Source organism: Ipomoea nil, unplaced genomic scaffold (assembly GCF_001879475.1).
Source record: "Ipomoea nil cultivar Tokyo-kokei standard unplaced genomic scaffold, Asagao_1.1 scaffold3104, whole genome shotgun sequence".
Taxonomy (NCBI): Eukaryota; Viridiplantae; Streptophyta; class Magnoliopsida; order Solanales; family Convolvulaceae; genus Ipomoea; species Ipomoea nil.
The window spans coordinates 1,837,047-1,854,464 of record NW_017619532.1 but is presented as its reverse complement, the minus strand read 5'-3'; the positions used below and the strand labels follow the sequence as shown (position 1 = coordinate 1,854,464).

Genomic DNA, 17,418 nt, shown 5'->3' with positions numbered 1-17,418 from the left:
CCTAATATCGTCCCAGACTTTTGTGTTTCGCTCAATTTAGTCCTCCATTTGTTATTTCGTCAAATTGGTGTTAAATAAAGGGGCAATTCAGTAATGTCAATATTGATCTCTCTTTACTTTCAACTTGTGAAGTGCGAAATTCCTCTTTCTTGTACGAATTACACCCAGAATTACTCCCGGACCTGCAAATCAAATTTTATATTCGCAGTTTTAGGATTAATTCTGGGAGTAATTCGTAAAAAAAAAAAAAAAATTCGCAGTTCACATGTCTATGAATAAAGAGATGTCAATATTAAAATTACTGAATTGTCTATTTATTTAACACCAAATGGACAGAATAACAAATGAGGGACTAAATTGAGCAAAAACACAAAAGTCTGGGACTAAATTGAGTGAAACACAAAAGTCTGGGACGATATTAGGTCACCAAAGTCGTTTAGGACGAAATTGAGAAAAGCCACTATAGTCGAGGACGATTTTAGTTGTGTTTTGAGATTGCAAAGATGTAAAAGAAAAAAAAAAAAGAAAATAGTGAATGAAATACAAATTTAAAGATGAAAAAAAAAATCACTTTTGAAAGTAAAAAAGTATTACAGAAATAAGAATAACCTTATTATTTATGAGATGTGATTGCATACAGATCACAATCACACACACATGCCAAATACAGAAACCACATCAAGATGACAAAATTAGTATAAAACACAACATTGAAAAATGCTACAACTGGTCCCCCATTTTGACTTTTAATGACAACTTCAAACTTGCCGTCTAGATAAACCCTACTCCCAATGTTGTTAGTCCACAAGTCATACAGGAGAAGTAAATCATACTAAAAATATCTTGTAATCTAGACTTAACTAAAAAGATATTGACAAGAATCAAACTCATGACCTTAATATATGAAAATCATACTCCACTTTACTCGACAATCCCTTTTGGGGCTACAATAACATTTATTGTAAGCATACATTAGTAACATGTAAAAAACATGGACATCATGTTTACTTATACAACAGAAAAATAGCACACATGAATTATATTGATAAGATTAAGCATCTCACATCACTGTCTCAAATGCATGTGGATTTATTACTTAAGGAACAAGGCTTGCTTGCATTATATTCCTGAGGAATGGGGACAATCAGGGTTTAAGTACTTTAACGAGCAAGCTACATATCCAAATGTTGTTTAATTTGCTTACTTCACTTCTCAGATCGTTGCTGCTTCATCATCTCTTTGACATTATAAAGTGTGGTGTGCACTTCATCAAAATGTGGAGCAGTTGCTTCCTTCACATCTTCAATCCATTTCACAACTTTCTTGAATGGGCTTAGTATTCTGTCATGATCCTTCTCATCCACAACCTGAATTGCAAACAGTTTTTTGCCTCAAGAAAAATGATATAATTACCAACTTTAAAAGGTTTTGATATAATTGTCGCAGCATATATACAAAGGCATAGCAGATCACTTCTTTATCGGGCGCTTGACTAGCGCCTAGGCGGTCGAGTAATTCGAATATATCGTCTCCACTTTTCCTACTCAGTGCTATGAATTGTTAGACTATTATAATCCCACAAATTAGTCAACTACATATGTTAGATGGTTAGTTGAGTACATGGCTGGAGGAATATAGAAGAGAAGCAACCAAGCAGACAAAAAGTTGGGTGCCCAACTCGGCGGCGCCTAGTCGGCCAGCCAACTAAAAGCCGCCTAGGGGCTAGGCCGATTTTTACAACACTGATCATATTCATAAATCCTACAGAGTACATACCTTCAGACAAAAAGCAGGAAAAAAAAGGGATTTCCATACCTGTAGTTCTGTTATTTCACAAATTAAGCTAAGGTCTGCAATGGAAGGTTGGGTATTTCCGAGTAGAAATTTTCCATTTCCCTGGAGCCAGAAGGAGTCAATCTTGTTAAGGGAAGCAGACAGCAGTTTCTCGCCTTCAGCTGCTGCTTGTGAGTTTAAAGGCAAGCCTAATGCAGGTGCAAATGTACCATTCAAAAGATACCCAACTGCCAAAACAAGGTAACAATTGTAAATGTAGTGATCTTCATACACAAAAATATAAACAACTTATTCACTCTTGCTAAAATTAAATGTTCACATAACTTCATCCTACTGAAATTTTTGGACTAAATGTGAATTAACTCTAAAATTGAAAACTAAAAGTGGAAGAACAAATAACAAAGAAAAGAACCTGAGCCACGGCGTAAGTTAGAGTGGTGCCAGTCTAACACCGAGTCTACCATTGCTCTTTCGCGTAGATCAGCTGGGTACCTTTCAAAGAAAATGTGTTGGGCAGTAGAAATTAATGTCATTTCCATATGGTATAAAATGTCATTATTTAAAACATTATAATCAGGAATTTACGGGGAAAAAAACATAAGAAACTAAACTCACCAATGATCAGCAACATTATTTGCACAAGCAAGATATTTGAGAATTGCATGACTGGAAAAAACATAGCATTTGTTAGAACACATGTTACTCAAAGGTCATCATAAAGCTCAAAGAAGAGTTCATATTTTCCTTTCATTATTCCAATCTTGTTTTGGAAGTTTTGGTGTTATTTGGACTGTTGTGGGGTGAGTTTTAGAACCTATGAACTACTGCATACCCAATTTGCTAAATGGATATGAAATGCCACACTTGTGAGAATGTGGAAGTTAGGTGCTTATTAGCAATTAATTAACAGATATTGAATTGTATTAGCTAATAACGGATTTTGCTAGATATTCTGACCAACTGATAGTATAAGCTACATGTAAAAAAAATGTTTCTGTGGTCCTAGATTTATAAGTGGCAATCTACTTTAAGTCCTTTTTTATTAGAACATTCATTTTCGGTTCTAGTATTATTGTGGCATGATCATTTTTTTTTGTCCTTTATCAACAAAGTAGTTTAAATATCGTTAAATACAAGGATATTTCGGTCTTAAATTATGGTTTTTTTTTTTTAAATAAACATAAAAAATATAGTGGTTCAACATACTTTGTATAAAAAAGATTGAAATGTCTTTTGTATTTAACGACATTTCAACAGTTTTGTTGAAGGAAGACTAAAAATAGTCCTGCCACAATTATAGTAAGACTAAATGAAGATGTTTTAATAAAAAAAGGACTAAAAAAGTGAAATGTCACTTATAAATCTAAGACCAAAAATGGAATTAACTCTATAAATTAGAGTAATATTATATAAATATAAATTAGTGGGTCAAATAAATTTTTTTTATTATTATAAGGAAAGGGATACCCTACATATACACACTATTGCCTCAACTAAGATTTGAACCTTACACATCCCACTTAGGGGAGCAACCCGATATCAATGGACTACAAACCACTTGGTAGTGAGTCAAATAATTTTTAATCTAAATAAATGCAATTTGCTTAGCTAAAAAAGCGACTTTTGACCTCAATTTGCTAATGAATTCCGTTGTTTACCATCAAATAGCTAAAATGGGGCAAATTCGTCAAAAAATTGACTGAATCCATCATTTATCAAACACTCTTTATAAAAAATTATTTCTTCCACCAAATTAAGAAAGTATCACCTTTCAAACAGCGTGAAGTCTCCATCCACCATCGCAGGCACTTGTTTCATGGGGTTAATTTCTGTAATAAAAAAATACAAAAAAAAATATTATCTAGAGAATTATAACAGTTACACATTTACAGGTTCGTAAAAAATATTTAATAAGAAATTGGATATTTACTTCATTGTTTGGTTTATGAAAAATAAGTTATTAGGAATAATTAATAATTTAATATAAACAATTAAATATCCTTATATAATAAAAATATAAAAATTCATATTGTAACTTGAAAAATAAAATATTAAAAGAAAGTACGAAATTTATTAATAAAAAAATTGGAGGATTAAAATAAAATAATGAAAAAGGCAAACCTCCGAATTCGGGAGTTCGATGCTGGGCTTTAGAGAGCTCTATTTGGACTTCTTCAAACTCTATCCCATTTGCCCTACACAGTTCAACAAACATTAATTTTTACACAAATTAAACCAAAAAAGTGATATGATTCGAACAAAAAATCGAAATTAAATCCTCCAAGGCTGCGAGATTGTGGAGTTATAGCAAGAGCGAAGAGGAGAATCTTACTTGCAGAAAATGAGAAGAGCACGAGAAGGCTGGGACATACGATCAACATACAGTTTCAACGTCATCTCTTCTCTCTCCGGCGGCGATAACTGAATTGGAGATTTCGATATATTTTGAAATTGTGGCGTTCGATTGCGGGATTTAAAGTGGGAACGACGGACGACTCCAGCAATCCGCAGGCCACAACCTATGACTTTTGAGTTTTGAGCAATGGTGAGTGAGACCCATTGATGTGATTGTTGTCTGTAAAATTATATGAGTTAATTCCCAAAATCGTCATCGACTATAGTGGTTTTTCTCAATTTCGTCCTAAACGATTTTGGTGACCTAATATCGTCTCAGACTTTTGTGTTTTGCTCAATTTAGTCCTCCATTTGTTATTCCGTCAAATTGGTGTTAAATAAAGGGACAATTCAGTAATGTCAATATTGATCTCTCTTTACTTTCAACTTGTGAAGTGCGAAATTTCTCTTTCTTGTACGAATTACACCCAAAATTACTCCCGGACTTGCAAATCAAATTTTATATTCGCAGTTTTAGAAGTAATTCCGGGAGTAATTCGTAAAAAAAAAAAAAAGATTTCGCAGTTCACATGTTTATGAGTAAAGAGATGCCACTATTAAAATTACTGAATTGTTTATTTATTTAACACCAAATGGACAGAATAACAAATGAGGGACTAAATTGAGCAAAAACACGAAAATCTGGGACTAAATTGAGCGAAACACAAAAGTGTGGGACAATATTAGGTCACCAAAGTCGTTTAGGACGAAATTGAGAAAAACCACTATAGTCAAGGACGATTTTGGGTATTAACTCAAAATTATATTTTCAGTCACTTTCGTTCAATATTTGAAAATATTACATTCAATTCCATTTCTTATTCCTTCTCACATGTACACACATTTACTGGAACTCAAATGATGAAAATAGTCAATCTTTGTTTCTCATGTTATAAAAGTGAGGGAATAGAATTTGAAAGTACATGTAGTAGAACTCATAAATAATCCCTCTGACTCATTTATGTGCTGAAGTTATTTACAGTTTAATTTTTTATAATATTAAGTTTAAAATTAGTATCTAAAATTTATATATTTAGAAATTATATTTAAAATGCTATTAAATACACAAAAATTAAATTTTAAAATTATAAAAAAATGCTAATAGAAATAAAAAATGAAAAAAAGAATTTTGTTTGACCAATAAATAGTAAGTAAGATAGATAAAATTAGACCGATGAAGTATAATTTTTATTGGGCGAAGAAAAGTAAAAAATAAAAATAATAGTCAATTATTTTTGTAGATCAATTACAATATGATTTCTGTTATGCTTAAGCGATTCTAGGATTTTCAGTTTCATCGGACTAATTTTAAATTTACAAGATCCAATCTTTAGAGTCACTACAGAAGTAAATCGTAAACCTCCATCTTTTGTCGCGACATCAAGTCAGGCCACAAACTATTACCTTAAGTCTTGATTTGTGTTTGAATTATTAAAACTAATATATTTTTACGTCAAATTTAAAATATTATACATTATATTTTAATTTGACAAAATTGTTGTCATTTTATTACAATTCGTTTGGTCTCCCGTCAAGACTAATGAAAGAAAATCATTTCTTTTAAAAATAAAAATAAAAATAATTAAAGTAAATATCATCACAATATAATCATACCATATTTAATAGTAATTATATATTAATTTTAATAAAAAATTATTGGCTCACGTGCTTGAATTATTATTTTTTTTTCGCATATTTAGGGGTTAAAAAAATATTTTAAATTTACTTTTTTATTAGTATATATTTTTATTTTTAAATATTTTTAACATTAGGCTCAATCATTTTTTTTATCAAATGCTCAATCATTTTGTCACACTAATATACCCAAAAAAAAAAAAAGTCTAAAAATGAAAAAGTCGTATCTTCTCTCCCTATCCCTATCCAGCGGGATAATAGAATAAAAAAATTGGATATTTTAAAAGAGTTTTACTACATATATTCTCTATTTCTATTCCATTACTTTTACTCTGATGTGGTAATTGATAATTAGTTATATTCATTACTAGTAGGTGCACCCGCGCGATGCGCGGCTATATATATAGTATGATATATATACAGTATAGAATATAGTTATTTGAACCTGACTATTAAATGTGAAATGAAAAACTTGTGATTTTATTACACATTGATGAATATAGTAATTTTATTAGACATTGTTGAAGACTTCATTGTTGAAACAATGTGATGCATGGCTACCTATATAGTACATAGAATATTACGTATAATATAATAAGAATAAGAAACCTAGTATCTAAAAAAATACTAAATTTTAAATAATAAATTCTGGAATGTTATTATACATTATTGAAGACTTCTTTGTACACAACATTTTTAGTCGTACTAAGACATGGTACACTTTCCCCGCAAATCAAAATTTTCAAACCCCTGGGGTTACTAACTCTTGAAACAGCTACGTACAATTGTCCATGGTTAAAGACAGGTTTTTTCAACAACAACCCCACTTTAGCAAGCGTTTGTCCTTGACTTTTGTTGATTGTCATGGCATAGGATAACATCAAATGGAATTGTTTTCGTTGAAATTTGAAAGGCAATCTTGGATCTAACAGTGTAAGTGACATTCTAGGAATCAATACTGTGGTTCCTGCATTTGTACCGCACATGATCTTGCCTTCCAACACATGGTCAGCCAACCTTGTAACAATCAACCTTGTACCGTTGCATAATCCTAGTGTGTGATCAATATTTCGCAATAGCATAACAGGTGATCCAACTTTCAATGTCAAAGCATGATTTGGTACTCCAGAAGATCTCAAGGCATTCAAGAATTCCGAAGTGTGCAAATCCGCTAACATGTCAACATTTGCATCTGACTTACACACAGAATCAAAACTCAAGTATGTCTTACCCTCAGCCGGATTATGATCATTCATGTATTGGTTAACGGCATCTACCACATCCAATGTTGGAGCTAAAATTGCACTATCATTAAGATATGACAAATCGGCAATTCCCAGTCGGAAATTAGGGAATGTGCTATCAACAATTGTAGCAATAGGGTCATCCTCGCACTTCAACAACAAATGTTCTGGAACAGTAATCTCGGACTCACCATCAAGTTGACTACCAATAATTCCGTCACCTATATTAGCTATCCATTTTGCAAATTCCTCGATCTCCTTGCACTCATTTTCTTATTGAACACTTCTCAAACCTAGATTCTTAGTAAGCCTTAAGACTTTACAGGATTTCCAGAGATAAGATGAGCTAATGCTCGCTCGAACTATATCCGGTCTAGTACCCTTTGGAATGACTGGTAAAATTTGCCTGAAATCGCCCCCAAAAACAACTGTTTTACCACCAAATGTCATATCAGAACTCCTTGGATTTATGAAGCGCAACAGATCCCGCATAGTTCGGTCTAGGGCTTCAAAACAGAATTTATGCATCATTGGGGCTTCATCCCATATTATCAACTTGGTTTGCACAAGTAGCTCTGCCAGTTCACTGCCGTGACGTATGTTGCATGTGGAATCTTCATTAACAGCTATTGGTATAGCAAACCGAGAATGTGCAGTCCTCCCACCAGGTAATAAAAGCGAAACTATGCCGCTAGAGGCAACATTTAACACTATTTCACTCTTAGACCTTAATGCGGAAGAAAGTGCTCGCCACAAGAAAGTCTTACCGGTCCCTCCATAACCATAAACGAAGAATAACCCCCCTTCCTGGCGATCAATGTCAATTAACACTTCATTGTATATGACCTTTTGTTCTTCTGTTAACTGCCTTACCAATTCCTGATTCTCTTTCTCCTGTTCGCCACAATCGTATGCTAATTCTTCTTGAATAAACCTATTTGCAATAACGTTTAAGGCACCAAAATTTTCCGTTGGCATTTCAGGATAGTCCTTCAAACTCTTACCATGAGTAGATAATAGCTTCTCAATCTCTATTAAGGCAAAGTTCATCTTGTGCGAATCGGTCAACACAAAATCTGCATAAGTATATATAAAAATTTGGTGTTATAACACACCTACGTTAAACTTGACATAATATTGGGTTATCAGTAAGAATAAAATAAATTGAAAAATGTACGATTACCTCTGTTTTGCAGTTGTCTACGGACGTTGAATTGTGCATCGTCTGATAGATGTTGCCACACAGCATGCCAAACTATTTCCGGTTTCCCCATGCAACTGTTCATTAGCAATGTCACAAACAATCTCCTCAGTTGATCTGCTGACGCCCAATTACTGGCTTCATCTGTTGCATCAACATATTCGTTATCATCATCAACTAAACCCCTTGCATAACACGCATCTCGGAATGAGTCATATTGCACCCCATTTACAGTCCTAATATCTTCATAACTTTTAGGGCCACGGATTTTATTCAGCAAACACCTCAAATAGAAAATTTCACCAGTAGCTGGCGGGACATAGAATATACGTCCGATTGAGAAGCCTTTCTTCTGTGGCTGCTATTTTCTAAGGTCTTTCTTCCAAACTAATCGTGTTGGCATCTCAACATAAGTAAGTTCTCTTGCATCGGGGTATGTTTTATTTGCTTCAAACCATTCCAAAAACATGCTTTGTGCTATGGTAGGTCTATTAACAATGTTCCCAACAGCATCATCATCTGCAAATATCATACTCTGTTGATTAGGAAGGTGAAAGCTTAACCTTTCCACTGAAGACGCCCTAAGCTGTATATCAAAACCAAACAGACGCCAAACCGCTTCACATGGGGATATGTACCTACAGTCATAGTACATATTTATCTCATCTATTGCTTTGCCATTCTCGTCATCATTTCCTGTTTCGTAAAATTCGGTTGTCACCTGATCATGACCGTTGTTAACATACTTGAACAGGTACTTGATTGACCGTGACTGGTTGCACCACTCGACATTTATATGAGCCTTATACTTGAGCAATAAATATCTATTGTGCGGTACCACATGCCTGTTGTCCAAGGCGATCTCGTTCTTTGTAACTATACTGCCATTGTCTCTCCTTCTATATACCGGGTAACCATCGTCATCAAATGTAGAACTCTCAACAAATCTCTTAGGAAAATGTTTAGAGCATCGCGCATTTACCATACATGGAGAATTGGTCCTCGCTTTTCCACATGGACCATGCAGCATAAATTCCTCTACCGCTTGGTAATACTCTGCATCTTTCTTTTCATCTGGAATCTCTGCGCAAATTATGTTGTCTAGAGTAACAACTTGCCTAACTTCTTTACTTTTCTCCAAAAAAAAGTAATATATGAGCATGCGGAAGACCTCGCTTTTGAAACTCAATGGTATATATGACTGCAACAACATAGACATAAACATCATAAGGTTAAGTAATTAAATAAAATTGTAACAAACTTGATTTAAAATAAAATAACAAATATTACCTCCCGCCATAGGGCCAAATAGTTTATTCTTTCGATAATCAGCTATCAAGGCATCCAACTTCATCTTGAATAAGCGGCAAATTATGTCCGGCCGATCTTCTGCCTTCAACCTTTGATCTTTTAAAAAGCGTTGCACCTCAGGCCACTTTGGATTGCATGTAAAGGTTATAAATAAATCTGGGTATCCAATCCATCTACATATTGCCATTGCATCTTGGTAGTTTTGTATCATGTATCTAGCACCACCCGTAAAACTTGAAGGTAGTATTATTCTGCGACCTTGGGCTGCAGGGCTTAATTCACCCCTTGTTAAAGCATCAGTCAATCCACTGTAACTCTCACACCTTAGGCTTTTTTGGTGTGTCCTTATATAAATTAGTCTTCCAGACCTAACCATTGTGTATCCATCTACAACAAACTGTTGGAACAACCGCTTTGCAAATAGTATGGTACTCGGAGCTGACTGTCTAGACTGTATGCGGTAGCAAAAAAACTCCCTGGGACTAATCCTCTACCTACCACTTGAAGAACGCTTGCCTACTACGTTCGCGAATGCAATGTCTTCCCGATAACTGTCTTCGCCATATGGAAACAAAAGAGGGTATTGCAGTGGTAAGTATGAATGATTTAATTCACTTATCCTCTGTAGGTGGCCACCCTTAGATTGAACAATAATATCACGCTCGCCAATACTGGTATCCAAATCTCCCACAACTAAAGCTGCTACTTCAGACACTTGCAGCAGATTATATGTCCTCGCATCTTTAGTTCGTTTTCCCAACAACTTTATTTTTACTTCAGCGCATGGGTTAATATCCAGCTCAGACATAGCCATCCGAAAAGACTTAACCAAAACATTATTTTCATCGAGGTCTTTCTGAATGACATTCACTATTTCTACATGAATGTCATCTTGCTCACCACTACCCCTACAACAACAAAAACTTTGCATTGATATTTATTTAGATAACCAATAGTATTTAATGTGTAATTACGCAAACTTGTTTACCTCACAGCATTTATACGGTTGTTCTTTTCATTTGCCGTGTCGTATATGTATAACTGAGCAAAATGAGGTTCTTTGCCTTCTTCTGGAAGTAGAGTGCCCATTAGGTGATAGTTTTGTCCACTTAATCGAAAAATTGGAGATGCGCCTCCCTTGTTCACGTTCTTGTCAATTTTTCCTCCCATGGATGTGAAGCAGAACATGTTGTTGTATGTCTTGATGTTGTGTAAAAATTCTTTTGATAATTCGTCATTGCCGAAAAAGAGATCAAATATACCTTTTGGTGGCAACTTATTCTCTGGCAACTTGATCTTCCCATTGTTGCAACACAACATAAACAGTGGCGATGCTTTTGTTGACAAATTCTTCTTCCTTTCTTCAAACCAAAACAGAGCCCCACAATGGACGCATTTATTTGTTGCATCACCAAAATCGCAGTATTGACCTGCAACCAAATATATACAAAATTATATACTGATTGATATTTTATGCAGTTATAAACCAACTATACATACCATGTTGTTGACCAGAGGATGTTCCAATATCCGAGGTCTGCCTTACATCGTTAATCGATATATCCGCATCTGAAATTACAAATACATTTATAAATCAATTTTAATAGTTGAAGGTTTGCAATTTTACTTTTCTTATAGTTGTTTAAAAATCAGCAAATTATCTTATTACCTGCTATGTACTGATTTGGGGCTTCGATCATTTTAGGGTTACATTCATCTTCAAAGGCAGATAGCAAGTCTCTTTTTGTTACATGGTCTTCGACAATTGCAAAGTTATGTAATGGTTTACGAATTGCAAATTCATCTTGTGTTATGGTCGATGCAGGTTTTTGTTTATCTCCAAAAACAAATCGCTGGCAATTGCTTGAGCATATTTGTGTCTTGGACGAACCTACTGTACACATACGTAATATTAGACGAATTTAAAGTATAACGATATTTAAAGCCACAATTAATTTAAATACCTACATTTTAGGGAATTATAAAAAAAAGTAGTTGGTAGCACATAATAACAAAATAAATTACAGAAGTTAAAATATTATAAATTAAGTACACCTAACATTATTACTTATGCTAGCCGAGAAGATGAAATTGTAATTTCACTGTATAAGTATTATATTTTAGTGGAAAAATTATTAGGTAGACCATGGTCCACAAAAATTTGTGCACCCTAAATACCATTAGAATTAAAAAGTATATATCATTAATACCAATCTAATCAATTAATTACACATAACAAAAGAAATTTAACTATTGTAAAGAAAAAATTAGAAATTGATATTAAAATGTAAATAATATGAAGACAAATTAGTGCAATTACAATTCCACGCAGAGTTCTATGGACCATGAGTTACATTATAATTATAACATTTAATTTGACAAACAATTTTTAAGAATTAAAACTATAAGGATATTTAAATTCACAATGAATGTATATCAATTCATCTTAGGGGATTTACCGTTAGTGATGTTACTCAATGGTGTGATATTTTGAGACAAACATCCTCCAAAAGGAATTCGGGAAGGATTAGTTGCTGTAGGTTGCAGTTTACCTTGAGCAGCATTATTCCTAAATGATGAGTTGCCGAAATAATTTGCTGTGATATAAAATATAACATTAAAATAAGAATTAATTCCAAGAATTAAAAATCGTAAAAATTAAGTACACATAACATAAATAATTTGTCAATTGCACAACATTAATATGTAATTGCTAAAAATTTGGCTAATATTATAAAAGAAAGTAGTGGGTGTGACCTGGAGCTTTTCAGCTTCTTTACTATGAAGAAGACTATAATAAAAAAAGTAATTACAGCAGGTAGACCATGGTCCACACAACTTTGTGCACACTAAACACCATTAGAATTAAAAAGTATATATCATTATTCACTAATACCAATCTAATCAATTAATTACACATAACAAAAGAAATTTAACCATTGTAAAGCAAAAATTATAAATTGATATTAAAAAGTAAACCATATGAAGACAAATTAGTGCAATTAGAATTGCACGCAGAGTTGTATGGACCATGAATTACATTCTAATTATAACATTTAATTTGACAAACATTGTTTAAGAATTAAAAGTATAAGGATATTTAAATTCACAATGAATGTATATCAATTCATCTTAGGAGATTTACCGTTAATGATGTTACTCAATGGTGTGATATTTTGAGACAAACAACCTCCAAAAGGAATTCGGGAAGGATTAGTTGGCGTAGGTTGCTCTTTACCTTGAGCAGCATTAGTCCTTGATGATGAGTTGTCGAAATAATTTGCTGTGATATAAAATATAACATTAAAATAAGAATTAATTCCAATAATTAACAATCGTAAAAATTAAGTACACATTGTTATAAATATTAATGGTGGCCATTATTTTGTAACATTTGTAACAGACATATTAATGTCTCATTATGTATGTCATTATTATTCGGTATTATATATATGTATTGTATGTGTAATGGAAGTTGGACAGATGAATGAAGACATGATTCCCCCTTTCTCCATTATCTCTCTATTCACTATTCTGAATATTTACTTTTAACACACATAACCTAATTAATTTGTCAATTGCACAACATTAATTTGTAATTGCTCAAAATTTGGCTAATGTTATAAAAGAAAGTAGTGAGTGTGACCTGTAGCTTTTCAACTTGTTTACTATGAAGAAGACTATAATAACAAAAGTAATTACAGCAGTTAAAATTTTATAAATTAATCGCACCTAACGCTATTACTTATGGTAGCCTATAAGTAGAAATTGTAATTGCTATAAATAAGGATTACCTAATAAGTGGACCAATTATTAGGTAGACCATGGTCCACAAAATTTTGTGCACAATAAATACCATTAGAATTATAAAGTATATATCATTAATACCAATCTAAGTATTATTGTAATACTAAAGTATACCATAACATACGAAGTTTAACTATTGTAAAGCAGAAATTATAAGTTGATATTAAAAAGTCAATCATATGAAGACAAAAACTTTGGTCAAGAATTCCATGCAAAGTGGTATGGACCATTAATTACATTATAATTATACAATTTAATTTGACAGCCATTTTTTCAGAATTAAAACTATAAGGATATAGATTAAATTCACAATGAATGTATATCAATTCAACTTAGGGGATTTACCGTTAGTAATGTTACTCAATGGTGTGATATTTTGAGACAAACACCCTCCAAAAGGAATTCGGGAAGGATTAGTTGCCGTAGGTTGCTGTTTACCTTGAGCAGCATTATTCCTTGATGATGAGTTGCCGAAATCATTTTCTGTGATATAAAATATAACATTAAAATAAAAATTAATTCAAATTATTAACAATCGTAAAAATGAATTACACATAACATAATTAATTTGTCAATTGTACAACATTAATTTGTAATTGGTCAAAATTTGCCTAACATTATAAAAGAAAGTAGTTGGTGTGACATGGAGCATTTCAACTATTTTACTATGAAGAAAACTATAATAACAAAATTAATTACAGCAGTTAAAATATTATAAATTAAACACACATAACGGAGAATCTACTTATGCTAGCCTAAAACATGAAATTGTAATTGCTATAAATAAAGATTACAATTTAGTGGACAAATTATTAGGTATACCATGGTCCACAAAATTTTGTGCACAATAAATACCATTACAATGAAAAACTATATATCTAATTAATTACACATAACAATTCAAAATTCAATAATATGAAGACTATATATATATATATATATATATATATATATTTATTTATTTATAAACAATATATAGTTTATATAGTTTATAGATATAAATAAATAAATAAATAAATATATATATATATATATATATATATATATATATATATATATATATATATATATATATATATAATTAAATGTTTGTTCGGTCGGAATCGTGTGAGATGAGGAAGAAGTGTGAATACCCTTCTCCTTCGTATGTCTGAACAGATCTCATTCTTCCCCATCTCAAAACGATCTTCCGATCTCTCTCTGTCCAGCCTAAATCTAAATCATTCCTTAATCATTATCTCGCAATCAACTCTTGTTATTGAACATTGTTTCCGCAGAAATTCTACTCAGGTCTAGATGCGCATCGCCCCGGTTCTCACTACATAATCGCAATCTTTCATTTCTGGGAAAGATCGGAGGGTTCAATAACAGTTAATGGTGGAAATCGCGATGAAGTGAAGGTAATGTTCAACTACTAAGGTTAGTATGCTTTTAATTTTCAGTCAATTTGTTTAGGGTTTCCTATGCATCACTGTTGTCCATTCTGAAATTGAGCTATTTTTCTGGATCTAATCTACTTAGTTTGGTAACAATAGTTAAGCATGCAGATCGACAATCATAGATAAAATCTCTTAATTTCATATTTGTATGATTCATAGCAATTAGGGTTCTAAATCGTATTCTTTGTAGTGTTGCTCTAAAAACACCCAAGTGAAATTACTGTTAACTGTGTAAATATCATGTTCAAAATGCTATAGCTATATTATTATTCATACAAACCCTAACCTCTAATCTACTTTTTCATGTTGTTTTTTATGGACATACTTGAGTTATTTGAGGAGATGGAGAGCATAAACAGAATCGCAAAGCAAGAGGGATGATCCAATGCAGCTTCATTTCAAGTATGAAAAAGATAAGTTTCGAACTTACCTTTATTTTCCTCACTTGGTTTCCTTTTGATGCCTATAATTGTTGACTTAGTAATTTTCTTCATTGTACTGTCTATTGTGTGTACTTGCAAATGTAGATGTCAATTTTCTCTTTGGCTGAGGTCTCAAACTGGAAAACTGTTTTTGGAGTTAGATGGGACAGCTTTCTTTAGATGGGTTCATTGTAGTTTATTTAACTTTTTCATTGATTTTGAGAATAAGACTGGAACTGAAGGGTTTTCTCTTAATAGTAATGATAGCTGGCCATCAATTATATTTAATGTTTAAAGAATGTGTTTCTTTCCCTAAGAATGATTAACTTTTACTTCACAGCCCAATAATTCCATTGTCTTCAATTTCTTTAGATAAGTTGTAAGAACATTGAACACACACATTGATTCTTTGCTTCTAATACTCTTCAATTCTCTGTTATGGCAGTGTATCATTTTCCTCTTGGTGTTGTTATTTAATATTCTGAACACAAATTCTAACCTGTTTTTTTTTTTTCTTATTCTTTTTAAAATGAAATAATCCAAGCTCTGGAGTAATTGAAGAGCAGCAAGCAGAAAATAAGCCATCAATCAAAGACCACTAAAAGCACTATGGTCATATAAGCAAATAGGTTAAGATTTTATCTTTATTTTCCTGACTTTAGATTAGTTTGTATGCATATACTTGCATAGTTTGTAAGTTTGTTCACTTTACTTTGTAAGGCAATAGACACTTTGAATTAAACAGAATTTTTTTAACAAATGGTCCTCAAGTATAGACCGAGTTCATCTTTTTTATTTCTAGTGTCTTTGATTGTTGGATGAATATCCCAGGAATGCAATAGTTTTTGGGCTTCTTGGTTTATTTGCATTCTTCTAGTTCCTTACAGTATCCATTAAGATTTTAAAACTATTATAAGCTAATATCATAATTTTTGGTGAATGCAATTTCGTTTACTTAATCCCATTTGCATTACTTAGTGTAGTTAATTGTTCTATATAATTAATTGTATAGAACAATTAAGGGATTTGGTAGAGTAATTAAACTATTTAGATAGATAAGTATTTTCTGAAGCTTGACCTAAGAACGGTACCTACTTTCTCATTTAAATGGTACCACATTTACAAAACTTAAAAACTTTGTACTGTTTTCATTTTTTTTTTTTTTTGACTTTGGTGCATTGTTTTATTCTATATCACTATAGAAGTCAGATTGGTGTAGGATCAAAGTATTTTTCTAATTAAAGGAGATTCTCCGTGTTTGAGTTAACACAGTAATGTTAATTAACTATTTGGTTTTTTCTCTTTGGTTCAAACTGGTATAATGTTCTTTTACTGTGTCATAATATTCTTTTAATGTGTTTTATTGGAAGCAATAGCTTTGGTAGATTAATAATTAGGCACTAACCTAAGATTAGTACTTAGTTTCTCAATAAGGACTCTTTTGAAGCTTAACCTAAGATTAGTACTTATGTTCTGAAAAAAATTTACCACATTCTCAAAACTTGAACACTTTTGACTGATTTCAAATATTGTTTTACTTAATTGCATTACTGTTTTAGTGAGTACTCTCAAATTGGGTACTGGAGCATTAACTGTTTTATTGTATATCACAGGAAAAGACAAATTTTAGTAACTCTTAATAATCTGTTTATTTTACATTACAAAGATTGAATTTAGCAACTGGTATTAATTTCTTTTTAAATGTGCTAGCAAATTTTGGTGGATACCAGCATGGACATAAAGTGCATTGGAGAGTTGCAAACAGAGTAAAAGAAGATTTTGCAAATAGGTGAGTGAAACTATCTCTATTTTTTAGGCACAAGGTATTTAGATATAAGAGTTTAGAACTGGAATATTAATTGCAAATAATTGTCATGATTAAATATTCTTAGTAACTTACATATATACTCTTTTATAGTAGAAGTTTAATATCTAATGGAACCTATACAAAACTACATCTACAAAGTCTCAGTTCCTTGCCAAATTTTGTCCCTTCTGTCTTCATTTTAAAACCTTGGCCATCCATCATCCTTGTTCTCAATAACCTGAAATGAAAATTAGAAAAACTGCAAAACAGGTTCTAATAACAGTAGATACACCAATGTATTGTAATAAACAGTTAGGCAATCTCATCAAAGCATTAATTAAAACTTAGAAAATATCCCAAAAAC

General features: G+C 32.1%; 2 protein-coding genes across 3 annotated transcripts; both read right to left on the bottom strand.

Moving 5' to 3' along the window:
* Positions 1-983: 983 nt before the first annotated feature.
* LOC109166693 (glutathione S-transferase T1-like) lies at positions 984-4,334 on the bottom strand. 2 transcript variants are annotated; one of them, XM_019315586.1, is made up of 7 exons: positions 4,127-4,334; positions 3,916-3,989; positions 3,563-3,623; positions 2,410-2,460; positions 2,207-2,286; positions 1,816-2,021; positions 984-1,367 (listed from the first exon to the last, which is right to left on the bottom strand). In XM_019315586.1, exons 1-7 carry the CDS (start codon positions 4,189-4,191, stop codon positions 1,206-1,208), a joined length of 699 nt encoding a protein of 232 aa, XP_019171131.1. In that variant the 5' UTR covers positions 4,192-4,334; the 3' UTR covers positions 984-1,205. The 2 variants fall into 2 exon arrangements, with proteins under 2 accessions (XP_019171131.1, XP_019171132.1); XM_019315587.1 differs by lacking the exon at positions 2,410-2,460.
* A 3,006-nt stretch (positions 4,335-7,340) lies between these two features.
* Positions 7,341-8,045, bottom strand: LOC109166652 (ATP-dependent DNA helicase PIF4-like). The gene has a single exon (XM_019315544.1). The coding sequence runs from the start codon at positions 8,043-8,045 to the stop codon at positions 7,341-7,343; it is 705 nt and encodes a 234-aa protein (XP_019171089.1).
* Between the last annotated feature and the right edge of the window lie 9,373 nt (positions 8,046-17,418).

Coding starts and splice junctions, on each gene's coding strand:
- LOC109166693 (XM_019315586.1), bottom strand. CDS start 4,191: ATGACGTTGAAACTGTATGTTGATCGTATGTCCCAGCCTTCTCGTGCT. Junction 3,624..3,915: donor TCGAACTCCCGAATTCGGAG/GTTTGCCTTTTT, acceptor TTTTTATTACAG/AAATTAACCCCATGAAACAA. Junction 2,022..2,206: donor TAACTTACGCCGTGGCTCAG/GTTCTTTTCTTT, acceptor TTGTTTTGGCAG/TTGGGTATCTTTTGAATGGT.
- LOC109166652 (XM_019315544.1), bottom strand. CDS start 8,045: ATGCCAACGGAAAATTTTGGTGCCTTAAACGTTATTGCAAATAGGTTT.